At 44.8% G+C, this 27,790-nt stretch overlaps 1 protein-coding gene across 3 annotated transcripts in view; it reads left to right on the top strand.

Annotated features, from left to right (window-relative positions):
- Positions 1-27,790, top strand: part of mob2a (MOB kinase activator 2a) — a 61,542-nt gene that overhangs the window by 10,203 nt on the left and 23,549 nt on the right. Inside the window, exon 1 of one of the 3 annotated variants that reach the window (XM_041039069.1) lies at positions 14,280-14,478. The exons of 1 other annotated variant lie outside the window; for it this stretch is intronic. In XM_041039069.1, coding sequence (XP_040895003.1) covers positions 14,441-14,478 — 38 coding nt within the window. In that variant the 5' untranslated portion in view covers positions 14,280-14,440. Of the gene's footprint in view, positions 1-14,279; positions 14,479-17,510; positions 17,922-27,790 lie in introns of those variants that run through there. One more of the 3 variants, XM_041039068.1, reaches the window with a different exon arrangement.

Raw genomic sequence — 27,790 nt, 5'->3', positions numbered from 1 at the left:
TATTTCAGAAAATTGAATAATTTCTTTTGACTTTTGTGGTGGCTCTCTTCATTTCAGGCAAGGCTGGCTGCCTCCTTTATAAAACGTCACAGGCATACAGCAGCGTGCCATGGCAGCTTTGGTTGCACCAAAACCTGATCACGCCACATCTGACTTACCAAATTTCACTGAAATCAGTTCAGAAGTTTTTGGCCAATGTCCCAACAAAAAGGGCCAATCAGAAAAACCTCCTGGACTTGGGCAATAACTTAAACAGTTGGGATGTGGTAAAAAAATGGGAAAATGGGACACTGGAGCTGTGCAAATTAAAAACACTGGAGAAGAAGAAAAGAGGGGACAGAAGAAGAGAGGGCAGCTGATAAGGAGGATGAGTAGCGGGAGAATATAGAAAGTGTGGGTAAAAGAGCAAGGGAAGGAGGGAAACGATAGTGGCACAGAGCCGATAGGTGAGATATGGAGATAAATGGGAAGCGGCGACATGGGTCAGAGAGCTAGATTAGAAACAGCAGAGGTCTGCAATAGAGGACAGAGAGGGAGATTTAGCAGCAGGGGCCCGGGCCTCTGGTGAGGGAGAAATGGAGTTTGGAGCCAGGTCAGAAAGAGGAGAAAGCCAACAGAAGAATGGAGAAATAAAAATGCATGGGATACTTCCACTTGATCGACTGATTCCCAAAACTTTAAAACCAAGATTTGAATGTTTGTCCAGCAGAACAGTAGGTCCTCTTGCAACCTCTAAGATAAGAGACCTTAATTTGTCTTGTAGAAGGATGCCTTTAATTCTGGTTGATTTTATTTATTTTTCCACTGGGATGTGGCCAGCACCCTTGGGCGAGGCTTCAGTTGAGCGGTGAGGTGCTAAATCTGTGCAGAGCCGAGGCTAGGCCGCTGGGCTGGTCTGAACTGTAATTGGATTAGAGATCTCTGCGTTGCATCAGGCAAGGGAAGCTAAGTATGCGCACACGCCTCTGAGAGAACCAAGTTCATCTCAGCACTGGAGGTTCTTCTCCTCCTCCGCCTCATTTTTTATCCCCTTCTGAAACTTCCTTCTTTCCTCAGCATCCCGCTATTTTCTTTGTCCCTCTCTAATCAGCGGCCCACCCCTTCCCCCTGGCTGTGTAGGTGTGTGCAGTCGTGCATATTTGTGTGTAAGCATGTGCATGTATATGGATCAGCCCTGTGCCATGGATACCCTCTCTAAATGGGATTACAGGAGTTGCAGCAGAGCCCGTACTGAGAACATGCAGGAGAATAAAGTACAGGAAAAAAAAAACAAGTTCAGACGATGATGTGAACCCTCATACCCAACATGATAGATGTGAATATGAAGACGTCCTACTGTGCTGGAGGAAAGAAGTAAAAAAGCTGCTCTTGACCTTTGTTTTGTTTTGTTTTGTTTTTTTTCAGTTGTGAACTTCCTGTTAAGCAGCTTGGGACAGGAAGTCTAAGGTGATGTCATGGGCGGTGTGCATCCTATATAGCCTCAGTTACCCCTCCTAACCTTTTGGTGTGCAGAAATTTAATGAGCGAAGAGTTTCCTTCACTTTACCAAGAACTGGAACGGAGCTCACGATAAGCTGAGCTAATTTCTTTAAACTCAGATGGTAACTGGGTGCAGCGTGTCTCATATTCTATTCATTTGTCTGTCGTACTTTGTGGCTCATTCATGTGATTTGTGTGTCATGGAGGTGTCACGTTTCCTTGGGTTTTAGCAATTTAGCTGATTCTCCTATCTTTAGTAATGAAAGACTAGGGGAAGGCTTGCTTCCCCAGGTCATCAGCTTCACCAGTAAGCATTACGGTAATCATATCCCTTCGCTATCTATAGGGAAGGTTCATTGCCTTTGAATGATCCTGCACAACAGTGCAAATGCCAGGAAACGAAATAAAACAAAAGCTAGGATGAAAAACGGACTTTATCTTAGTGCCTGACCTGCCAAGAAAGAAATGGTGCACTAAAAGATGTCAGGTGTTGCTGATCTCTGTAGCACATGATCAGAGGGTGGTGAGGTGTGTAGGACAGGTTTAAACAAGACTGATTTCTGAAGTCAAGGCGTAAAGAAGGGGAAGAGACCAAAGTTCAGCAACCTACAGGAAGAGATACAAGAGAAAAAGGATTTCCCCTCACTGGTTCTGGCTTTTATCTTCATGTACATATGTTTTTGCACGTGCATGTGTGCGTTAACTCTCGTACAGCACATATAGATGCGGTTGGGGCAAGAAATTAAACAGCAGTGAGACCGTCGGTAAGATTAGAGTGAGACAGTGATAGAGCAGGCTTAATAGCTGACAGGCCAGCACCAGCAACCATATGTTTCATATGTGTCCGCTGACAAACCCGCCGTATGGCTCTGATCTGCCCATATGGCCTGTACATCTCCTCAGCTTCCTGCCACCATGACAGCCAAGTGAGGGAGGGAGCAGACAGCATGCGGACAAAGATAGAGGGGAGGGGAGGCGGGTGTAGCTCTGATGTGGGACGATCTGAAAACAAGGACACAGTGTAATTGACGCAAAGCAAATCCACACCCAGATGAAGAGCTTTCAAACCTGCGCCACCTCTCAGCGAGGAAAATAACTGCAGCAGCAGCAGCTGAGACTTAAATTTAGTAGACATGAGTTTATTTACACTATATACTACATATATGTATATGTTTAGTGTTTTACAGCAGCAGGTTGAATTGTAAATATTTTTGATCATTTAAATTCAAAGTTTTTCATGTGTTAATCTCAGACGTTGGCCATCTCCACTGACAGCAGAAGAAATTAGCACTCCAGTCTGAACATCGTACCACAACTGACGACTTTCATTATTCACCAATCAGGCAGTTGTTTGTTTGATAAGTCGATGAATCATTAAGTCGATAAAATGTGACAAAGTTAGCTTTGCATTATTTTAGAGCTCGAGCAGATGGCTTCTAATGTCTTGTTTTGTCAGAACCCAAAGATATTCAAGTTACAGTGATATAAAAACTGAGACAAGCAGCCAGTCTTCACATTTCAGAAGCCAAAACAAGCAACGTTGGGCATTTTTGCTCGAAACATGACTATAGAGGTTTATCATCAATTGTCTTAAAAAGTTGCTGATAATTTTCTGTTAATTGACTATTGTTTTGAACACTACTGAAGCATAATTTTTTTGGGTAATGCTCTCATATCTGACGGTGGCACAAGTTGCACAGCAGCCTTTTCTTTCTCTACCAACATGTCTGTATCTGCAGATATAACACAGACTTTCTCGCTGATGTTCTCCAGCCTGCCAAACATGAGCGGACACGTGTGAGTTTGTGAGTGCGTTGCAGGCCAGCTCCACGAGGTGCTTCATATCTAAAAAAGGATGTGGAGGAGGAGGGAGATGTTTTTTTTTTTTTTGAGGGAAGAGTTTGACTTGGAATGAAGGCAGAGGGAGAGAACAGAGAGGGAGCTGGTGCTCGAGGTCGTCTGATTTCCGCTGCTGGGTTAGGGTCACTGTATGGAAGCTGCTGACGAGGCCTCCCAGGAATTGGGCAGAAAAGCTCAAGGCTGGACACAAGACACACAACAGAGTTTGACCCCTGTAAAGCCTCTGATATCCCCTTGAGGAAGTGTGTGTGTGTGTGTGTAAACACGGATAAGTCTGACTGACTGAGGGCTTACAGAGGAACACGCAGGGGAGCATGTTCTGTCCGTGTGCTGTCCTTACTCACGCACACATACACACACACTGTACTTATTGTAACACAGTCAAGGTCTTGCATACACAGCTGTCCGACCTGATGTCACAACACTGGCCTTTTCTTCTCTATTGTGTGCTTCCAGTTGTAGACCTGCTAAACGTGACCTTTCTAAAAGCCTTTTTAATCACCGGTGGTCTCGGAGCTGGGCGGCTCGTGATAAATGCCAACACTGAGCCAACAGCCTGGTAGAATTAGGAGCTAGGTTACGAGCTAGCTACGTTAAAGGCTGTGAACACAGGGGACTGTGAGGAGTGCAGGCGTCAGAGCAGAGCCAGCATCTCACTTTGCCACAGTTTAATCCAGGAAGTCAAGTGAAAGACGGAAGAACTTCTCACCATCACGTCCAAATCTGTCAACATGTTTCATCTAAATGTATAACGTAATACAAGTTTCACTGTGAGAGGTACACTCTATCTTTCTGTGTTTACATTATCAGATAACTGACCTTTTTTTTTTTTAATTTTACACATCCTAAATTTGAGGGGTTTTTTTGTAGTGTTTGTTAGTTTGTAGTTGTTCAGTTAGCATGTTAGTGGTAGGTTTAGTAATCAAACCTCAGTAGTTTTTAAGTATAAACCAAGTTGTGTCTGTAGCTGTGAGTTTTGAAAACTGTCAGATAGCTGACATTGAATGCTTGGTCAGATTTTTAGGCTTGTTTGCTTCAGATTTGATGAGATTTCCTGTTCTCAGCGGGGAACCTTTTTTCTAACTTAAGACTGTATTTATTTAGGCAGAGTTCTTAGAACCAGCACTGAGGTATCGTATTGGACATGAAATCAGAAATATCCAAAAGACACTCATTACTGATTAGTAGTTTTAGATAGCTAGAATTTAGGGGTCATGCTTTTTTTTCTACTATTACAAAATATGTGTCAAAGGACGAGACCAAAAAATTGGACAAAGATGTATGATGAAAAGTCATCAACTCCAGCCAGGAAACAGAAAATAGAGAATCTAGGTCTGTTTTGCTTTCCCCTTTCTAGTTTCATCCTTTAGTTTTATCTACCCGTTTTACTTTTTTTTTCTGCTCACTGCATGGCTCATACTCCCAACAGAGGTTTTCTACCTACAGTACCTGCCTCGCCGTGGAAAGCAGAGTGGACTGAGTCATATATCAGGGGGAGTGTGCATAGCCGAACAGGCTACTACAGATTAGAGGTTAGAGGAGTGTGACTGGTTTATCACCCATCGTTAGCTGGTTAAATGAGGCTAAGTGAGCTGGTCAGCTCAGGGAGGTGAAATGGAAGAGATTAGCCTACATAAAGAGTGATGGAGGGAGAAGATTGTGAAGCAAAAGACGACTCCTGACCTCCTGTCTCTTTCTTTCTGTTTCTTTTTATCTTCACCCTCATTCCTACTCTGCCTTTTCCTTTATCTTAATATCCAGCAACGTTCTGCATTGTCTAATTATTGTGCCACAAGTAAATTCTTGTCATGCTCACTGGTGTTGCTTGTTGTGTGTGCAACATTGCAGCCCTGTAGCTTGGCTTGGTTACATTCACATGTGACCAAGTACACCACAGAAAGAACAGAACTAATACACCACATGTCAAAATGCATCTATTTTTAAAAGTGCAGTTGTTGTGGCTTCTTCATTTTTCTCCTGCAGTTTGATGTGTCTGTTGGACATGGATTAAATGATGACAACAGAGCTGCAACCATTAGTTGCATTTATTAATCAGCAGCTATTCTGATAATGGATGAATGGTCTGCCTCCTTTCAGCTTCTCCAATGTGAGGATTTGCTGCTTTTTTTGCAATATCTGATGATCTGTTGTTCTGGATCGAATACAGCAAGCTATTTGAGTGCATTGCCTTGAGCTATGGAAAATTAACTGTTGTCTCATATTTTATTGACAAAATTATTGATTCATTGAGAAACTAATCGTCAAACATTTTAGCACAGACATACATCTGACTGATGATGCTAAGATTTGAAAGTGAAAAAAATGAGCAAAGTTCAAACAGACGAAAAGGGAGCAAAGGCCTGGAATTCAGTGCAAAAATACAGGGAAACTGTGTGTTTTGGCACTGTGTAGTAACAATAGATAACACCTGGGGACACCAGGTAATAACACGAGGAAAAAAAAGTTTTTTGCCAGTTTATGATGAAAATGCAAGGTTTCACTGATAAACCAGCACTCCAGCAATTTAGTATTTTGTATCGCCACAGTAAATAATGCAATCTTTCTGTTGTTGTCTCAAAGCCCAAGCTAAAATAGGTGCAGTGCCCCTTTAATCACTAAATTCCTCGTAGCACCTTTGTTATTGAGTCAGTGCGACCTTCCTGACTCTACGTCAACAGCCAGGATTTGACAGGAGCAAAATATAGAAATAGTAAAGGTCTAGCTATCGCTCTGTGTGAGGCTGTATGTGTCCAAACTTTGGTGTGCTGGATATCCGCTCTGTAAGCTGTTTCTATCCTACAACCTTTGCATGATGTGTCAGTTTGCACGTTGGCTTCATGAAAGAGAGAAAGAGAGCGAGAGACATTCCCCACATCCGTTTCCTCTCATAGAGGAACAGTAGGCCAGGGGTTTGGTCCGCTCTGGTGAGTTCATGTGTCGCTCAGGGCCAAAGAGGGGCGGAGGATGGGGGGGTGGGGGGTTAAAGGATAGTGCTCACAGATGGGACATTTCTCATAATAAGTAGCGAGGTGGTAGCTGCTGAATGAATCAGTAATAAAGGTTAAGGAAATTTAGCATCTGGCTGTTTTTTTGTTATTTTGTTTTAAGTGAGGTCTGGCGCAGTCTGATGCTGCCTGAGTGAAGGAGGCGAACATTTTGCAAGTCATAAGTAATTTGGTTGCTGTGGACCTCTCAGAAAATTTCCACATTTTGATTTCCTCATCTTTGTCTTTGTTTTTTTTTTTTTCTCTTTTTTAAGTCTCTCTTTTTCCCCTTTTTCATGTTGTGCTTGACGTTATGACAGTTATCTGTACTCTGAGTGCATGTGTGCTTGTTTGACCTGGGTGTGTGTCCTCATGAAACACCTGTATCCGTGCCTCTGTTTGCATACGGCTGCGTGTTTGGCTTTGTCTGTGTGTGTATTACTTCTTTATCTCCCTCTTTGCCCCACCCTGTACTGTAACGTGCTCTCCTTTCCTCCTCATTGTTTTGCCTCTCTGCCAGGCCAGGGAGTCTGGAGCAGGAGCTCTCAGGAAGTCTTCGTCACTCGTTGCGCTGAAGGGAAAGCAAACACTGAGATGCACAAACACAGGAAGTGCTGCTTTCCTCTCATTGGCTCCGGCCTGGCGTCTGTCACTCTGCTCGGTTTATCAGAAAGCAGCAACGTGAGCTCCGTCTCTAACCGCACGTGTCTCTCTCTGTCTTTCGGTGTCCTCTCCACTGTCAGTGATAACCACTCGGGCTCTGTGCAGCTGCACTGCATGCCTGGATACTGATAATTAGCCTTTGTGCCCTCTGCCATATTTTCTGTTAGTTAATTTGACAGTGCAGTGAAGTGGCCTCTGGGAAACTGATTGTGATGTCACACCATACGCTGAAATGGTTTGGGCAGTTATCAACAGGAATAATACAAATTCTCAAACAAATCAGAAAAAAGGGACAAGTCATCTCCAAAAGACGATTAAAGGTGGAATTCTCCTTTAATACATTTATTAAGACACCTGCATGAGTCAATATATGTCTGTCCTGGACTTTTTAATAACACATAAATTCTTCATTGTGGCTCGTCCCTGTCTTGCTTGGAGCAGATGACCTTGCCATATTACTTCCTATTGTCTTATATTACAGTGAGACCTCCGCTGAAGCTGGTGTATTAGAGTTATCTCGCTGGATTGCATCTCTAGCAGCTGAAAGCTCAAAGGTGGTTAGAGGTCACTGATCTCCTCAAAGACTGTGCAGAACCTAGATAATGTACACGTTCACGCATACGCACACCACCGCACATACCAGCTGTTACACAACCACTGGCTGTGGAGTACACACTTCAGCTGTTTACAGCGTGGGGATCAGCTACCTGGGTAAGGCCTTTTCTAGCATCATCCGCTCAGAGCTGCCAGGACCTGCCGCATGCGCTCAATGCATGCTTTTCACACAACCACGAGTCTGGAGATTAGAAATATATTATAAGGAATGTCACTGCACATTTTTTAGTATCTTTTTGGATTTGGATCTAAGTGGTTCACAGCCTGCTCCTTTCAGGCTGCGGCTCAGTGTTGGGTAATGCGGATCAGAGCAGGTCACGTTAACACTGCTCTGCAAACAGTTGAGAAACGGTTTATTGAAAAGATGTTTGTGTGTTTGCTCTACATCTATCATTTAGAGGTATTGTCACAGTGATGTTGAAACTGTTGAACTTTTGATAATAAGTCACACTGTTGTAGTTCTGTGGGAGTACAGTTTATTGAGATTCATTACTTTGTTTGTCTTCAGCTTAGCTGTATAAAAAAGCTTAAGTAATATCACTTGGGTAAATAACGTGTTGAATATAGTTGTATTAGAAAGTCCCTACTGAATCAGTTACTCACTTTTTCCCGCAGCCTGTGTACATCATCCTGGATATTCACTTGTCAGTTTTTTACTAGCAGGAAGAGTTGATGGGTGTCCTTGTACAGAATTTGCTTGTTGTGTCTCCTCATACCACAAGATGGCAGCACATGTCCAGTTCACAGATGCTACTGGGCAAAAAAAAAAAAAAAAACCTTACCTGCCAGCAGTTAGGTAACTTTGTTTGGTCAATCATATTGATTTTAGCAAGTCATACGAGTTCACTGTTTTCCAAGTGAGAGTGGTACATACTGATCTCTGTTTGTATGTTAAATGAGCGATGGGACAGAGGAAGCAGTTGAAAAGGAAACGAAATTGAAGACGCTGTGGTGACATGAGGAGAAAAGTAGAGAGTCTGAAAGAGTAGAAAGAGGAAGAAAAAGGGAGAGGAGAAGAGAAAAAGAGAGAGATCCAATGAGCATGAAATCAGATCTTGTTGCATAATCATGGCTTGCAGGTCTTCCCAGTGTGCACCAGGCTCTGTCGGCTCTGTCGGCTCTTTCCAGTCCAGTATCACATGACCGTATCAAGCGGCTGCAGTATCAAACCAGCGAAATGCCGGTCCACCACCAGCCAGGGGCAGACAGAGAAGATCAATCGTGCTGTTCTTCTCTGAGCTGAAGTCCGTTGTTTTTATTTATTCATTTTTACATTTATTTCCAAGTGGAAGTTTTCTTCAAAACCCTGGTTAGAATATTTGGATGTTCAAATCATGATTTATTTGTGGTTGCACACTGCACTCATTCAGCTCAAGAGAAACACTGATGGCTTATGTCCTCATCCCATCTTTTTATCTTTACTTTGAGGATTTTCTCGGAGCGTGAAACCTGTCTTCAGCATTTATTTCTTTTCTTTCTCCACAAAGGATCTTATGTGTATCCAACAGCTCACCTAGTGGTTTTCTTCATTACATGCCCTCAGTGTCTGTCACATACCAGCAATACCAGACGTCACTAAGGCATCAGCTCTGCTTTCCTTCTCCTTCCTTCCCTTGTCTTTTTCATCTTTTTTTTTTTTTTTTTTAATCTTCTGTCCTCTCCTCCTCCGTTCTATCACTGGTGCAAAGCCTTTATTCACATGCCAGCAATACCAGACTGCATACCACTCAACAGGACATCAGCAACTGCCTCCACCTCTGCCTGCAGGTTCACTGCCCTGCCCGCCTGCTGCTTTTCTCTCATCGCTGCTCTTCAACCCCCAGCACATCTCACTTAGCACAGCAGCCCCAGAGAGAGAATGAGAAAGCGGAGATGCTTGTTTTTTTTCCACAGTAGAGATGCATTTCTTTTTTTCCTCGTAAACAGTAGGTGGCGTCATTGCACCACAATCCTCCTCAATTCTCCTCAATCCCCATGTCAGCGCTTCACCTCCACTTTGGCATGTGAGTCCTTAAAGTAAAGCTCATGACACCACCTCTCACTAGTGAATGATTTTCTCTATTTAGGTCATTCGGTTTGATCGATTGTGTGAGAGGAGACATAGAAAGCCACAATTTGACAAATGTTATTTTCACACATGAAGATTTCAATAGTGTTTCAGTCTTCCCCATGCTGCCAGGAATAAAGCCCAGGAAATACTGATCCCTTTAATTTATTTATTTTTCTAACTTTAAAGTAGTCAAACCTGAATAAATTGAGGTTTAAAAGTACTCTGATCAAACTTTTTTTTTTTAAATATAATGTAAACTAAAATTCTGGGGAAAAAAATACAAGGAAAGTGATTATTTTCATTATTGGTAAGTGTAGTTGTTATTTTTGATCCAAAGCTTACAAGTATTTACATTTACATTTGTTAAAGTCAAAGAAAACCAGCAAATACTTACATCTGAGAGCCTGAAAAGAGTGGATTTTGGATAGTTTTTTACATAAAAATAATGATTAATGATTAATTGCTTATCAAAATAGCTGCCTGCCGTTCAGTTAATCGAACCATTTCAGCTCTAAAGGACACGTCCTTAGCGACTTCCATACAGCAGCATAACAGCTAAGAAAAATTTAAAAACGTGGTACTTCTTCTTCTAGAAGTGAAAAGGTTTATTAAAGCTGGCTCTGAGCTTCGTGTTCTCAAAATGCCTGAGCAGTGATCATTGCATGGGTAAGGTTGCATTTCATTTCCTCCTCCAGGTGGAATTTGAACTGAAACCAAAGCTGTCTAGATATAGAAAAATAACACGGATTGAGCTCAGAGCCCAGAAATACCCAGACATAACATTTGCCTTTGGGGGGCATCCAGGAGACATTTGAGAAAATGTCAACATCGCTGTCATTTTGCTAAATTTATTTCACATTTAGCTCACAAGCACCTACAGACTGAGAGACCAGTATTATTGGACAGGACTTCAGCTTTGTGGTGATTGACGGTCAGATAGAGACAGGTAACAGAAGCCTATAGGAATGGACAGACTGTAAAAGGTGAGTTATAACAGTGTCCTCTCACTGTGGACCAGGCTATATGTGAAAGACGGACACTCAGACAGACTGACCGACTCCTGGCGCCGCCCAGCCTGGCCGTATATATAGACCCTTTCATACTGTACCCCTTGGCCTGGCCCCAGCTCACATATACCTCTAACTGTGCTCTGTGTGTGTGTGTGTTTGTGTTTGTTTGTGTGTGCTGAAACATATTTAGGCTGCACCCACTTGTGTGAGAGAGAAAAACAGTACGTGCTTGGTTCTTGGCAGCAAAACCTTATGTACATTAAATTGCATAATACACGCATGTGAGCAGTTTCATAAGATTCATCTCTTTTTTTGGCATTAACAGCACGGACTGGTGTGTGTGTGTGTGTGTGTGTGTGTGTGTGTGTGTGTGTGTGTGTGTGTGTGTGTGTGTGTGTGTGTGTGTGTGTGTGTGAGAGAGTGTGTGAGAGAGAGAGAGAGAGCGAGAGTCAGTGTGTGAGTGTGTGTTCTCCATCAGTATCACCTCTGTCTGTGCTGGGGAACTTGGCAAATGCAGTGACAAGGTCCTTCTAAAGCTGGCGTCTCCACTCATACATGCACTCCAGTTGCTGGAGCCACAGTAGCGAGTGTGTGTCTCCATTTGTGTGTGTATGTGCGCTGTGGTTCAGCATTTGACTCTGTGCAATGTATTCCTGGAAAGCCTGTGTAGGAGTGGAGGGGCCAGGGCTACTCCACAGCCGCACCGCAGCCAGCGATGACTGTTTTCTGGAAGCTTCCCCGTCGCTGGGAGCGAGGCAGAGGAAAGAGACGACTTTATGGGTACTTTATTTTATCCTTAATATCAACACCCTCAGAGAAAATCCGCAGCTCTCTGCTCAGATGAAAAAGAGGAGGCATCACCCAGTGACGCCGTTAGTATGCACAGACACACTCTTAAAGTTCACATCATTCTTACCTCAACATGCACCAGGAAGAGTAATGTAGTGAGGGATTGAGTTGGATGGACTTGGGGGGGGGGTGAAAAATGGGGAGGGCTCATGATGTGAGGGAGGTATGCATGGAAAAAGAGGCTTGAATAGAAATAAGGATTGTGAAAGAGGCAAGAAAGCTCAAATTAGCCTAATGAAGGGGCTGCAAAGGGAGCAATAAAATCAAGGGCAGTTAAGGTGTAGGCGATGAATAAGTGCAGGAAGGAGGAATGGATTGAGACTGAAAAGGAGGAGGAGGGGGGGTTGTTTTGAAGTGCATCAATAAAGCTTGGGCTAATTGTGCCTCTGTGGTTGGCAGTGTTCACCCTTTTTTTTTTCCACCATCCTCCCTTTTTTTTTCCTTGACCCCAAACCTCCTATATCTCTGTCCCATACCCGCCAGGGTCTTCTCATCTTCTGTTAACCCTCCTCCCTCCTCCTCCTTCTCTCCTCCTCTCCTCCCTCCAGAGGCTGTTGTGTAACTCTGCAGTGACTGACTGAGCTTCAGCAGCAGCAGCAGCGGTGCGATTGATCAGCAGTTCTGGTGCCAGGCTGCTCTTATTGTAATAAACGAGCTTGGAGCCATTGAAACCAACTCTGAGTGCTTTTGCGGGAGTAGAGGAATCACACACACACACACTCATGCTTACACAGACACTGCACCACACTCACATGATGTAATGCTGAATAATCCCGAATGCTCTTAAACTTACCGCATGCCTGGATTCATCATTTTGCACGTCTCCCTGCTTTAGTCCCTCAAGACCTATACACACTAAAGTTAATGAGACATTTTATTTTATTTTATTATTAGAGTTTTCTTTGTTGGACATGGTGCTCAGGATTCTTTGAACTGGGTGTTTGATCTTAGATGAGCTGGTCCTGTCCTTCAGTGAATCTCTGTCGTTATTGTCATGGAGATAGTGAAACGTGTTCCTTTACTTTCTTTTTTTTTTGGTCACTTTAAAATGTCTTTATAAAAGTTCCAAAAACTTAAATCTTTTGGTGTCTTGTAACTATGACACATTACACGTAACCATAAATAATATAATATCCTGGATTGAAATCCAGTATGGGACCCTTGTTGCATGCCATCTTCCCCTTCCCAAAGCTTCCTCAGCTGGCTGTAAGAAAAACACATCTGGTCTTTCCATTTTTTCAGTCTTTGTGGTCTGGCCCTCCTCTCAACATATTCCCACTCTCCCCTTCTCTCCATCCATCCATCTTTTCTGCTCTCCAACTCTTCTGACACTAAATTTAAAAAAAAGAAAAAATCCATTTACCAAACAAAATCCAAACTTGACAAAACAACAGCTTTGACTCACCTTTAGCTGTAGTTGGTGTACACAAACACACACGCACTCAGGTGGTAGTGTAAAGATGATCCATCAGGGGCAGCCGGCCTTTCTTGCCCCAGGGCATGCATACACACTTGATGCTAGCTGGAGGGAGGCGGCTGGGTGCAGCGATAAAGATCACACTTCATCATTGTGAAGTCGTCCCAGTGTCACCTCTGTGTCTGCTCATAGTCACTTTGACTTATCCAGCCTGTCATCTCCCCACATTTTAACATTCCTGCAACTCATTTCATTGTCAGCTCTCACAGTGTTTGTGGGAGAGGATGCTGAAAATGCTGCATAGCATGCACGTTACTCACTAACCTGACAGCTGGAGTTTGTTGGTGTAGTGGTGGCAGATTAAGTAGGCAGACCCCCAGTTTTGTCCTAATTATAAGGTAGCTGTAATTAAAGTATAATTTTGCAACCTCTTAAAATCTGCATCAGTTTAATCCTGTGGTACATGTAAATCGTTTGTCAAAATAAAAGCCTTAATTCTGCTCTCTTTATTGGAGTTAAAGCATGTTCACCAGCTTCCTGTGTGGTGAAATGTAAAGTGAGTATGTGTGTGTGTCCATTAGAAAGACACACATACTGTACACTTGGACGGGCTACTTGGATTTAAATGGCATTAATGGATCCTCGGCCCTATTCTTAGCCTTAAATCTGTCTCACCCTTCAGGCGTTGACAAGAGCTGTGTTGGGGTGGTGGAGTCTGGTTTGTGTTCAGCCTATGGGGGAATATAAATGTGCAGATATAGCTCCTCAGATAGGAAAAGCTGAAACATGAGAGCCTCCACAGGAGCATGAATGGGGAGAAGGAAGCTGGCTCGTATCGATAACCATTTTCATAAAGGGACCGCCGACTTGCAAATTTCTTTTCGGGTTTCTTTTTCTTTTTTTTTAGTTCGGTTTTATGAAGCCGAAAGGAGCCAGAGGAAGGGATGTAACTGAGGACATACTGAATGAAAAGGTTCAAGTTTCATCTGGGTGTTTCTTTTTTTGGAGGGGGGTGGGGGGTGAAAACGCGGTGGTTTGCGTCAGCTCGAGGCTGTGAACACAAAAGCCGACTCAGCCTCAACCAGACTCCGCGTTAATATCACTACATTTATCCGCCCCCCCCGAAGTTTGATCGCTCCGGGACTGCACACATGCCACCGATACGAGCTCTCTTTTTGTTTTAATCGAAACGCCTGCAATCTGAAGACTCGTTAACCCTGCCCCACGGAAACTACATCGAGTGGGGAACCAGAGGAGGAGGAGGAAGAGGAGGAGTAGAGGGAGGTCTGGGAAGAAACGATAGAGAGAAAGGTGTTGGAAGAGTGAGAGAGGGCTGCAACTCCGTATTGTTCCGCGACTGCTTGTTCTGCAGAGAGAGAGAGAGAAAGACAATCTCACACACACACACAGACACACACATACACACACGGTGGGGTTTGTTTGTTTCGAGGTGCGACAAAAAGCTGAAACGCCGTCAATTCTGGATTTCTTTATCCGCTTCCTGTCGTCCAGGATGAGGTTCAAACGGAACGGCTCCTATACGTTAAATAGGTAAGAGGCTGGTGTAATGGACGGAGCGGGAACTTATTAATGTGCTATCCATCTGGAGGAGGAGGGAGGGAGGGGGACAGCACGCTTTAATATATCCTTAGCTCATAAATCAGTTCACTGTCTCTGTGATATTTTCATGGAGGCTTACAGTGCTGCTCGTTGCAACTTTACAGCCTCCTTATTGCACTTTATGGCATTTCTTTAATATCGTACAACAACCCTACAATATTGCTTATAGGAAACTTTCTTTTTTTTTTTATTGCTGCATTTAAAATATTCTCACATAGCTGCAGTGGGACCATTGAAGACTTGTTCTTTATTGTGATGGATATTAACATCTTTTGAGGCTGCATCTATTGTAAATTCACTGTGAAACATTACGAATAATTGCAGATATACAGTTGATGACAGGCTGCTGATAAAACTCCCTCTGTTGTCTTGATCATAGCTATTCAGAGACTGGTCATGTCATGTAATGTCATTTCCTTTCATGGGTGCCCTGATTTCACCGATGTGGCACCCACGTGGAGTTCAGTCTGTTCAGCTTGATGGGGACAAACCTGTCTGTCTCGCTTTGAGGTGGGGGTGGGCTCTCTCTTTTGTTTTCTCTCTTCCATTAAGCAAAAACAACCTCTCCCCTTCTCCTCTCCTTCTTCCTCCTCCGAAATACCCTCTCTTGAGGTCCCATCACCTAGCAACTTTGTATGCGTTTGTGTATGTGTGCAGCAGTGTGGATGATGAGCACGGTGCGTGTCTGCAATCCCCCCCCCCCCCCCCCCCCCCCCTCCCTAACCCACTTTCCCTTGACATGATTGCAGCGGCCTCTATTCATTCCCTGCCGTTTCTAAACCCGGTCACGAGTTGGGTCTTTCCCCTGCCCAGTGGTTCGGCCTCTCCGTCCCTTTCTCTCTCTCTCCCCTCATTGTGTTGTCTCTCCAAGTCACAAGTTTATAAGAAAAACACATCCTTTGTCTTTCTGCCGTCCACCAACCAAGTCACACAGCTTTCTCACATTCATCCTGTGTGACTGTTACACCGGATGTCTTGCTTTTGTTATTTGCCTGGATTCCATGATAAGGTCCAAAAGTTTAGGGAAGTAAACACACACACGCACTCAGAGACCCACAAGAGCTTATTCATATTGTTGAAAGTGACAGTTGATTTAATGTCAGTTTCATTTCTTACATTTTGCCTCTGGCACTCCTTTTCCCCTTTGCCTTGTTACAGGGCACATGGCCTTCCGCTGTGTGTCACACACACAAAACCCACATCCTGACTCTTAGGTACTGGAAACACAAAGGGAGCTAATGAATGCCAAACACCCACTTCATCACACAGCTGAAAATGTGAGAAAGATGTTATCGCAGTGCACCCCTGCTCCCCTCTCTGTTTTCACTTAGGAAGTGTGCGCCTTACTGTTCCCTTCTTCTCCATTTGAAGAACGCCTTCACGTCTGTATAAGAGTGTGTTTGTGTGTGTGTGTGCACGCAGGTGAGAGGGATGAGGTAATTAAACCGTGAAAGAGGAGGCCTGTTAGCTGCAGCTCCTGGTGACAGGCCTCCGGGGAGGAGGAGGAGGAGGAGGTGGTGGTGATGGAGGAGGAGGGATGACGTCATTGGATGTAAAAGTGCTTCGCCGGGCTGCTGCGGTTCTTCTTTGTCATCTATTATCTCAGGAGCAGAAAGATGTAGCAGACAGGGAGTTCAGTGTTTTCCTCGCGAGCTCGTGTGAAGTTTTGCGCAGCGGTGTTAAGTGAAAATATCTACCAGCTCTGGTTACTTTTAAACCCGTCTCACTGTTCAGGGTTTCTTTGATGAGCAGAAGCATACCCCCCCTGCAGTTGTTACATAACAGCCGTCTTCTGAAGGTGACTGTCGCCTCTGCCTCTGTTTGTGTCTCAGTCGTTCTTGGCAGGCTGCAGTGATTTGTTCTCTCTGAACGGCAGAGTGGAGTTGGCCCGGTTGACTTTGAGCGTCAGTATTCAGCGGCTGCCGTCCTCGTGGCCGGTTAATCCTGTGTTGGTGTCTGTCGAGTCCAGCAGCTTTCGATTACAGCATCGCACACACACACTCCTCCACCTGACCGCTGCAGTGCCTTGGAAGTGTTTGTGTGTGTGTGTGTGTTTCTGTGTGTTTTGATCTGTAAGCAAGCAAACGACTGACAGAGGGCAAAAGAGAGTGATTGGTCTTACTGAGCAGTGCAGGAAAGAGAGAAAGAGATGTAGCGATGCCCATAATTCACTCTGTGTCCTTCACCTCATTTGCCCACACCATAATCAGAGCGCTCTGCAGTGATTGGCTCGCTTCCTGGGGGCTTGTCTCTGCACTAGCCCCTCCCATCCTATACCTCTGCATCATTTGTGTGAATGAAGAGTCACGGTTATTGTATACGTGCACGAAGCGGCGTACATCCTGTGCTGTGTGTATACACAGTATTCACGTGTATATCACGTGTGCGGTCGTTCCTCAGTGTTAGCTGACAGTTAGCCATCGGCTATTATAACACGGTTACATATAACTGAAGGTGCAAAAGCATGAAGAGGCTGTCAACTTAATGCAGTGATTAACTTTCCACAGAGGTCTGACAAGGTCTGACTTTGAATCACATTAACAAACAGACCGTGTGTTTAGTCTCTGTGAGCGATGGGTGGAGATAAGGATGTTTAGCCCTTGTTTAGGATGTACACAGATGGCTGAGATTGCTGCCTCCCAGGGATTGTTTCCTCCCTCTCTCTCACTCTCTCTCTCTCTTTCTTCACCGTGTCTCTGTCCTTCCCTCTCTTAACTCCCCTGCAGTCCACCCTGTGCTGCCCAGCAGTCAGCAGTTTGTTTATGGGACTCTGTTTGCCAAGCTAATCTTCCCGCCTTTCAAGTGGGAGCCAGCAAGCGAAAGAGTGGGAGAGAGAGTGAGAGTGAGAGCGAGGGAGGTAGGGAGGGAGGGAGAGAGAGAGAGAGAGAGAGAGAGAGAGAGAGAGAGAGAGAGAGAGAGAGAACAAGAGTGTGAAAGTGAGGCAGGCAGTTGCAGTAGTTGGAAGGGAGAGAGAGAGAGAGAAACATGCTCAGAGAAGTGTGTCTGGTTTTGTGAATGATTTTGTTGTTGTTTTGAAAGTGTGTTTTTTTTTCCCGTGTTTGGCTGAATCGTCAGACGGCCTGCATGTATGCCTCCGTCCGTCTGTCCGTCCGTCCGCCCATCCTGCGTGACCTGCGTTAAAGTCGAAGGCCGTTTGAGCAGCCATATTATTACACAAGGTGCTATGCCGGAGCTGGGAGCTTCCGTCCTGGTGCACCCGTAGCTGAATTTGCAAGAGAGGAGCGGAGACAGGGAGGTGAAAGGGAGGTGAAAGGGAGGAAGGGGTGCTGTGGGTCGGAGCCTCAGTCGCCACGGCTCTGCTTCACCGCCGCCTGGATGGGGGTTCTGGTGTGCTGCGACTGCTTCTTCTATAGGTAGTTAACCAAGTCACCTTTCGTGACCTTTCCTTCCTCTCTGCTGTTGTTGTTGATTGCTGTTGCTGTCGTCATCGTATTTGGCTATTCAGCATTTTTCAATGTATGTTTTCAGACTTTCAGTAACTTCTCCGTCTGACCCACCCCCACCCCCTCCCCCTCTTTCCCCTTCTCATTCTGTTATACTGCTGCGGTTTTGAGGAGACATTTGAGGACAGTGCTGCTGTAGCAGGCAGGGATTCTGCTGTAGTCAGACACACGGGGGTATCTTGACTTGTGGGAGGGGAAGAGGAGGAGAGAGGGAGGGAGCTGAGGACAGAGGGACAGCGATGGCACACAGCCAACCTCCTATAGCTGACCGAAGAGGAGGAGTGTTGGATGTTGTTAGGAGGGTAGGTTAAGACTAGTTGGAATGAAATGGCATGCAGCCAGAAGGCATGCAAGACAGTCAGGCTTGCCCAGCTTTTCGTCTCATCCTCCTGTGTGCCCCTTTGGCTCTGCAGCATTGTTTGTTTGGACACAAAGTTCCCTTATGAGGGGGGGGGGGCAGGGATGTGGGATGTGTTTTATTTCCTTTTTTTCTGTTTCTGTTGTTTGTTGAGTCACTGGACTTCACAGACTTTGCTCTTTTTTTCCCTGAATTTACTTTCTGTTTGGTTCCCTACAGATCGACTTGGCACTGCTGTCGTGTTGGAGACGCTGTGCCGTTCGTTTTAAAAACTGACGACTTCTTGGCGCTCATATAGCTGGTTATTGTGCCTGAGAGAAAGGCTACGATGATTTAGGTTAGGCTCTCTGGCAGTTGGAGCAGAAAGGATCTGGTTCCCCTCTCTTGTGGTTGTGGGGTTAGCCAGCCCGAGCCTGCCTTAACTGCTGTATAAAGTCTAAATATAACTTTCTAGTTCTCCAAGGAGCGTTTTGATGGTGAGGGTAAAATTGTAGCTTTAACGCAGACACACACAGCACAGCTGGATTAGATTAGGCCTCGCTGTGATTCAGAACTTTGTTTACACTTCACTGCTGCTCTTAGTATGAATAACAGCCTGCCGTTCATGTCATGTATCTGTGAGACTCCACATGTGTTATATACTGTTGGCGAAGTACACACAGAAGCCTTGTGAAGGCAGGGCTTGTGCCAGAAGTACTTATGTTCATGATCAAGGCAGGGGTGGGACCTAGACAGCTCACTGATGTCTCATGGGCTCATTAAGCCAAAATGGGCCGTCACGTCTATTTTTAGCGTTTCCTCTCCCTCTGCGTCTCTGTCAGCCAATCAGACAGCTTGGCGGTGATGTTATATGGCTTGATTGATGTGTGTTTTTGGAGGCACACCCATCCGAACAGGTCCTCGTTGACCTCGGCCCAGGCCAGCCCTCCATCCCCAGGGCTCCGCAGCATTTCTGCTTTCAACAGTAGCATTGTGTTGAGTAGAAACTGGCTGCCAGCACCCCTTCAAACAGTGTCAGCTCTAATGTTGATCATCCTGTGCAGAGTGGAGCGATTGAAAAGTCTGTCATCATATGACGTAAAGTAAAATAAAACGGAATTGACCTTGAGTTTTTTTTGCAGTCTGGGGCAAAGGCTTTGTGTTCTGTACTCAGGTGAATTTCACAAGAAGCAGGATACACACAGCCAAGTTCTTCTGAGAATACACAGCTTCACTGTTTTATATTAAATGATACCTGAGCCTTAAAATTTTGAAAGATATGTATAGGCCTACATTTGATGAACAAACACAAAAGGAATAGTTTATCTCTTTAAGAAAGTGCTCACTCGCTTTGTTGCTGAGAGTTGTAGCTGAAAAGATTGATACCACTCTCATGTCTGTATATTCAGAATGGAGCTGGCTACTTTAGCTTGACATGAAGACTAAGTTAACACAAATAAACCTCAAGGATAAAAATGTCAAGTGGTGTTTTTACTGCAGTGGGCCAAGAAATAGTCTGGGTTCATGAGACGGGGGATGACATGCAGCAAAGGGACCCGTCCAGCCTTGATTCAAATAATATACGCTTTCACCAGGTGAGCTACTGGTACGCCTCCATGATACTGTGTATCAATCCCATGTGTCCCATGTGTTTGCTGTTGACAGCTTAACTAGTGTGGTTGGGATTTAAGTGTCTGTGTTGTCTAATATCGAGAATGAAAAAAATCCCTTATTCTTACAGAGATGTGACCTTCTTCCTCTCAGTAGGAAGAAGCCAAGAGAGCAGAATATAGTTTCTTTTTCTTTTTTTTTTTTTTAAGTCAGGGTGACTGTTCTCACCAGTTTTACACACTAGTTAAAGTGAAAGTGACCGGGCTCTGTAGTTTGACCTTTTGGTTTGAGCTGTCAGCCTTGTGACATTATTGAAAGTTATCTTAGGATCCTGTCTCTGTAATCTCTGTGTAGGTACAGTGTCACATCTGAAAGCATTCTCTCTCTCTCTCTCTCTCTCTCTCTCTCTCTCTCTCTCTCTCTCTCTCATACTCTCATACTCTCATACTCTCATACTCTCATACTCTCACACACACGCACACACACACGCACACACACAGGCTCGGTTTTCCAGGGTCTTCTCCAGCTCGATAGCCCTGAGGCAACTACCGCAGTTGGAGTTGAATCCTGGGTCAAGTTCTTATTCAGCTATAGTCAATTTTGTGCCCCCCCCATCCCATCCTCCCGCAGTAACGTCAAAGTTTTAAGTTGTGGTCCTTATTTCTCCATACACAATTGTAGCATGAAACAGAAAATCCAATTTTCCTCTCCGTGATGAGGTTTAATGTTTCTCTGCCGCTGTGATGTATCATTGTTGATGTGTTACTGGAAAGGAGGCACATTCGGACCTGGAGGCTCCATCACATGACAAAAGCTTATGTGTAATGTTTTTGCTCTCCGTGGATCATGTGGTACATTTTTATAATGTGTGGTATGGAACAATAGCTCTGAGTTTTATCATCATAGTGTGCGTGTTGTATTAGCAGAGCAGGCCATACTGTTTGCCATGTGTCTCTCATTAGACTATCTTTGGCAGGCCTGGCTGCTTTCACAGAGCTGAGACGTGCAGAGCAACAAGGACGCTATTCTCCACCAACAAAATCCCGCACTCCTTCCCCCCCGGCCCACCAGACTCCCTCCTCATGTGGCTGCCTGTCACTCGGACAGGGCTAGTTTTTAAAAAAGTTAGGCTTAAGTTTGGATTAGTTCATATAGAAATCTCATGAAATCATTATCTATTAAAAGCTGTGCCTGGAGGAATTGGATTGGATTATTTCCTCCGGCTCTTGCACTGTACAACAGAGCTGCTTTGTCATTCTGGCTGGAGAAAAATGCCTAGGCGTCCAAACGAAGCAGCAAGATCAGCCCTTTAATTTTTAAATGAAGGTTTGATGGTCTGTTGAAAATCCATTTCTAGGAAAGAACTCAAGGATAGTATCAATATTTGCTAAATATTGATTCGGTATGGTAGGTTCTTGTTTCTGTGCTTGTGTTTATCATCCACCGCTCCACCTAAACAAATATCATCAAGCTAATGGATGCACTTGGGTCAGACAGCATCAGTAAGGTTTAAATTTGTACATGACCGTACTGGTTTTTTATCTTTCTCTTTGGATTTCCTTCCCCATTTCACAAGAATCTCCTCCAATATCAGGCTTCAAATGGCACCCAGTAACCAAATCTGCCCTTTCCTCTGTTTTCTGGACTTGAATGAGTTTTTTTTCACTCTTCTGTCTGCAGGTAATCATAATGGAGAACAGACAAACCTTGGCTGAGGTGGCTTAGTTCCAGTCAGGACATGTGTTACGTTACAATTAGATCGTAGCAACACTAGCTGGTCAGTGCAGATGTAAGAAGTCTGTCAGTCTTGACTTGACTGACTGTCCTTCTCTAGTTTCACCTGCCCTGCAGTCACTGCAGAGGGCAGACCTCACACTCGGTCAGTTGCATAACACAGACACCGTGTGTGTGTGTGTGTGTGTGTGTGTGTGTGTGTGTGTGTGTGTGTGTGTGTGTGTGTGTGTGTGTGTGTGTGTGTGTGTGTGTTCTCAGGAGCAGCCTAGTCCTGCTGGCTCAGGAGAAGGAGAAAGAGATGGCCTTGCACTAACCTCACCTCCGCATTTAGATCCACACGGTCAGCACACGCGCACCCGCAGTCATGCACACGCTTAATTAAAAAAAACACACACAGGATCTCTTTGCTGCTCTTTTGTTACTGAAATAACTTCATTCCGTTTTTCATCAGCTAGGACCTTAAAGTAGCAGACAAAAAGAAGGCAAGTAAGACAAGGAGCCCAGAACCTTACAGCACACCTCTAACACACTCCATCCTGGAAACGCCTTAATCCGTGCTGATCAGACAAATATTACCTGCAGCACTGGAGAGTAAAAGTTGTCTGTGTGCGGCAGCAGGTGCCCTGTAGACATGGAAAAACTCATTACAGCTGCTTGGTGGCCCAATTGGCAAGTGGATAATGGCTTCATTGTGTTTGGCTCAGTTTGTAGTTTGGTCAGGTGGCAGGAAAAGGGGTAGACAGAATTCAGAACCAAAACAACGGGCCTGGAGACTTTGTTTGGGCCGTAAAGGTGGCAAATAGGTTCTAGTAGTTGTTGCAGAAGCCCATGGCTTCTCTGTGCTGCCTCTGGGAACAAGAGGCCCGTTTGAAGGGAGACAGGAAGTGCCTGGGCGCCTCACTTCCTGTTTATCGAGTTTGTCCCAGGCGAGAGTGAGGGGGAGAGAGGGGTGGTCTGGTGCAGTCTAATTGAACGGAGAAGGTGGTGGTGAGTAGGTAAGGCTTCCTTATTTGCTCTCTGTCTCAAACACACACACACACACTTGCCTGCATAGCTGTGTAATTGCCTCTGTGCTGCAGTGCCTTTGGCAGCTGTGCCCCCTCATTTGTTTCAATTATCTACCATCTGACATGGCGCTGTTACCAAGGATAGAGCGGAGGGGAAGACGAGAAAAAAAAAAACAGACAAGAAAAGTTTTATATAGCCTCCAGAAATGCAACGTATTGTGTACAGATTGTCAAATTTCGCACCTTAAAAGCAAAGCTGGATCGCACTTACGTCATGTTCAGATTTGTGAGTCACACATACACACACACAAAAAAAAACACAAGTCCCTCCTTGTGAGACTATATTTAACCAAAGAGTAGCTGTGGTGGAGAGGCTGCTCCGGAGCGAGCGGGGATGCTGCAGAGTGCTGACTCCAGCATGTCCTGAGGTGACGTTCCTAACATTTATTACGTTCACTTGCAGAACTCAGAGGCTGCGGGTCAAACACGGGCTAACCTTAAATGCCCTTTCATATCATGGAAGTTCTTGTGCTCTCTGCCAGCCTGTTATAGACCTCAGCAGCAGTTTTTTTTTTGTTGTTGTTGTTGAAGTCTTCTGTTTTGCAGATAGATGTGCTCACTGCACTCGCATCCCACCCTCCCATCCCCCTCCAGGGGAGATGATGTCTCCTCATAAGCTCATCTACCACTTACTCCTCTACATTCAGCCAATCAGAGACTTGTTTACACCTAAATCCCCTGGTGAGGTCACACACACACACACTGAACTTCACAGTCTTAAGATCCACTGATCTCATCTGCTCATAAAAGGGGCAGGTTATATTGTTCTCACCGCGGCTCATCATTTACCGTTGGATGTGATACATCTGTGGAGGGCGGAGGCAAATGCGACGTATTGCGACAGAAGCACTGGAGAGTCAAGGCACACACGTCCCTGCTCTGGCTGCTCCAAGGACATCTATTGATTTGACCCCTCTTGTGTCTCCTTTCTATCCATCTTCTCTTTTATTTTCCCATTCTGACGCCGGCAGCAGCTGCCTCCGCCCACTTCCTTCCCTCGCTCATTGACGCACCATCTGTAGACGACAGGCGTGCTTTTTGTTTGGTAACATGTGTTGTTGAGGATGTTTAGAAAAGGGAGAAAATATACAAATACTATTGTTTTCCCCGTGTTCAGTGCTTATGTGGCTCCATAGGATTGTGTTTGCGTGTCCTTTCTGTCTCTCAGCAGACTGGCATAGGACATGCTCTGATATTTCCTTCATGCCAGTCTTGGACAAAGGGCAGGTCTTCGCTGTGGTTTCACTGTCATCTAAGCAATTCCCCCAAGGAGGGAAACATGCATGGCTTTGTCCAGGAATTTCCATAACATTTGCTGCCTTTCCTCCTTGTCTCCAAGCTTCCCCCTCCTCTGTCCGCCGCTTCTTCTCCTCTGTTGTGGCTATGACACAGAAGCACGTGACGTTGTTGTGTCTTACCTAACAACACCTCTCTGCTGTTGCCCTCTACCAAACACGTACACACTGTGTTTTTCCTCCTGATTAGGGCCCAGAGACTGATATTTACTGACATCCCTACATGATCTCCTGTCAAAGCTAATTGCCGGAAAACAAGTCTTTGGGTGGAACGTGTCATCTGTCTTTAAAAAAAAAAAAGTTCAGCCCACAGCCCGTGTGTGTTGTCACTGCCCAGGGTTATGGGAGCTGCTGTTGTTAGGCGGCAGTGTTCTCTTTGTCTTACAGGTGGATGTTTGTTAGAGGTGGTGCTGGTGGTTAAATCATGCCTGTCTCTTTTCCAAGTAACTTCCTTGGAGAGATCAGACTTCCTCTCTGGGCAGGAGTGGTCTCACACACAAACACACACCTCTAAGCCGATTAGAGGTTAAAATGCACACAGCGGCGCGCTCACCAGATCTTCGTACAGGGTGCACTGATTTGCTCATATTTTCCACCAGCTTGCTTTTTGGCTTGTTAATCTCTTGGCCTCCTTCAGTCACATGCCTCTCTTCACCTCTTTACCCAATCCTGGGTGTGACCACTTCCTACGCCTTTTTCCACTCCCATTGTTAATCAAACACACACAATGGACCAGAGTTTCCTCTGCTATCAGACGGTGGAGAGATCTCATCTAATCACTGGGGAGGGGGTTTCTCTTTCTCTTTATAATATGTGAGTATGTTTGATTGTACTTTTTAAGCATTGTACAGGTACTAGCAAAAGTGTGGCAGTGTGTAAACATTACAAACCGAGCCTAACCCCGACCTGGTGTCAAAAAGTACCAACTCTGAGTCAACTCTGAAAACTGTGGTTGGGGACAGCCCTAGTTTTTCATTGAAGCACCTTGTGAACTGTGCACTCAGACAGAATGTGTAAGCAGCACTAATGAATTTTTTAAAATGCACCACTGTGTGTGTGTGTGTGTGTGTGTGTGTGTGTGTGTGTGTGTGTGTGTGTATGTGTGTGTGTGTGTGTGTGTGTGTGTGGGCAGGGAGGCACTAGCTGTACTCTTCTTTGAAAATGTCCTTGTCCGCTCTGTTTGACCGTGCGGTTGTTGTGATAAGCAGAGGATCAGATGTGAGTTGGCTGTTTTTAAAGCCGGCCAGACTCTCAGAGACCTTCTGCTGCTGTGACGACTCCAGCGATGTTCTCCCATGATAATAGCAACTGTACAAAACGCTCTCGAGCTGATGGACTCATATAATGTTCGCACACCCACATCTGCGGAGATCAGCATTAGAAACAGAATGACACGGTTCAGGGACATGAGTGTTTTCTCAGAAGCCCACGTCATTTACCGAGCTGTAGATTCATAGGAAATCTAACAAACAAGACAGGCCAACACAGGACATGAGGAAAAATTTCAACCATAAGCAGTTAACAATGGTACAAATGAATTTGCTCAAGGAACAACAAGTTACTTTTGTTGTTTTTGCAGCCTGATCTCAGTTTTCCTTTTTCTGTTTTCAATATTAAATTTCCTTTTAAAGACATAATCATATAAACATATAGATCCTTTTTCCTTTAACTTTCCATCTTTAATGCTTACTTTGTATGACATGACTTTTCAACTTTGTAGTTTCTCCACGAAATGTTTCTTTCATTATAAAACAAACTGACAAATACTTTACCTAAATATTGAAACAAACGAAAATAAGATAAGAAAATCACTGAAACACCCAAACACTGAGTGTCAAATAGATATAAAATGATGGTGACAAATGCATAGAAGTAAAATTAACCTTACAAGAGACAAAAATGGGTATAATTAGCAGAATAGTATTCAGATCTCCATGAGAATACAGCAGCCTGGTCAGTTCATTCCATGTTCTCCGGGTTAAAGAGCAAGTAGGGCACTGGCTTTGACGAAATAACAAGTCAAACTCCAGCACTGCCGTTTGCTCACATGCCAGACAGTCTGGTGGAGCGGTGCTCAGTGTCTGCTAATGCAGGAAATGGAGACCTTTCCCCTGAGAGAGGGGTCCCCCAAACCTCTCCTTTTATCTCTCATGTCTGTTTGTTTTGCTTTGCATCTCACGGGCCGAGGGGAATGCAGACTCGCAGCAAAAGTTATGTAATATACCTAGAAACAGACTAGTGTGTTGTTAAGAAGCAGGCTAATGTGATTTGTCTGGTGCTCTTAAGGCTGCATGTTGATCTTATCAGCTGGTTTTCAAATCATTATCATTTCTGTGGACGCGATGGCTTCTTTGATTTACATAGAAGTTAGCTTCAGGGTGACGCAAACACCAACCTGTTCCTGTACCTGTCTTTATGTGGTACATATTTCAAACATTTTCCACATAGTTGCCTAATTTTGTATTACAAGCTCTATTTGTGTCAGTGATATGTAGAATATGTCGACTCAGTCACTCAGAGCAGTGATGAACGGGTTGCTCGACATCGATCAGTCACTCATTCCCCGCCGTAGTGTGGTGGGGTTTTTGTCAGGTCATCAGCACACCAATTATCCTGCTTAAATTTCCATGTTAAAGGGACATTCTGCACATTTTAGTCCGTGCGTGTTGGTGTGTCTGTTCTGGGAAGCGCTATAGTTTATATGCATCCACATTCCCCTGGGTAGGAAATCTGCTACTAAATGCCCTCACTTAGGAGTTAATGAGCTGGATCAGGGCAGGCATGCACAGCCGTGGAACAGAAAACATGCATGAACCCCACACCCTATTTTATCTCTGCATCATTTGCTTTCAAGACTTTTAACAACCATCCCCATGGAGCGGTCCCGTCTCCCTGCTAGTCGACTTTGCAGCTTATCTGTTCTGTCACCTATTTTTCAGGAGTGTTTGTTAAGTCTGATTCGGTGCTTCACCTTCTGACCTATCAGAGCTGATGCACAGTCCCTATTCTGATCTGCTCTCTGCCGCTTTAATTGAGGGCTTCTTTTCCTCAGACGGACCCGGAAGTCCATATTGGTGTTACTCCCTGGTCTTCTTGTTGTTGTGTTATTTTTTCGTTATTTTTTTCTTTATAGGACCATGAAAAGAGAACTCTGTTCACGCCAAAGCCCCGAGACCTACCCCACTACCACTACCTACCTACACACATCCTGTGCAAACATGGGCCGCACCTCAATCCTTTTCCCGCCACGTCCTCTTCGCTCCCATCTACCCCTGTATTCCATGACGGTGTTTCTCCTCTGTCCAGCCCCCTCCACCGTCTTCTGTACCACTCACACACACAGGCTGCCTCTTGTACTCTTGAGCAAATAGTAGCAAATGTTACTGGCCACAGCTTCCCCCCCGCCCCCCATACCTCACCTCTCCTCTTTCTGTGGTTTTATTGAAAACCTACTATTCCTCCCTGTGTCTCTTTTTTTTCACACTTAACATTCTCTTACTGTATGTTCATATTACTCAACCACACCGGCAGTAGTGGAAAGTAACTCGTTAAGCTTTACAGTCTTCAAAGGATGCTGGCCTCTTACAGCGTCAGCGCAGTCCTGGTTCGGTTTCAAGTGTCACAAAAAAATACACACACACACACACACATGCACACAGAGCATCCACACCCTTATTATAAAACCTGGAATGGAAAAGTGGAACGGAAAACTCAGTCTAGCTGTGAGGTTGTGTA

This window comes from Toxotes jaculatrix, chromosome 5, assembly GCF_017976425.1.
Source record: "Toxotes jaculatrix isolate fToxJac2 chromosome 5, fToxJac2.pri, whole genome shotgun sequence".
Classification (NCBI taxonomy): domain Eukaryota; kingdom Metazoa; phylum Chordata; class Actinopteri; family Toxotidae; genus Toxotes; species Toxotes jaculatrix.
This window is presented reverse-complemented; position numbering and strand designations above follow the sequence as displayed.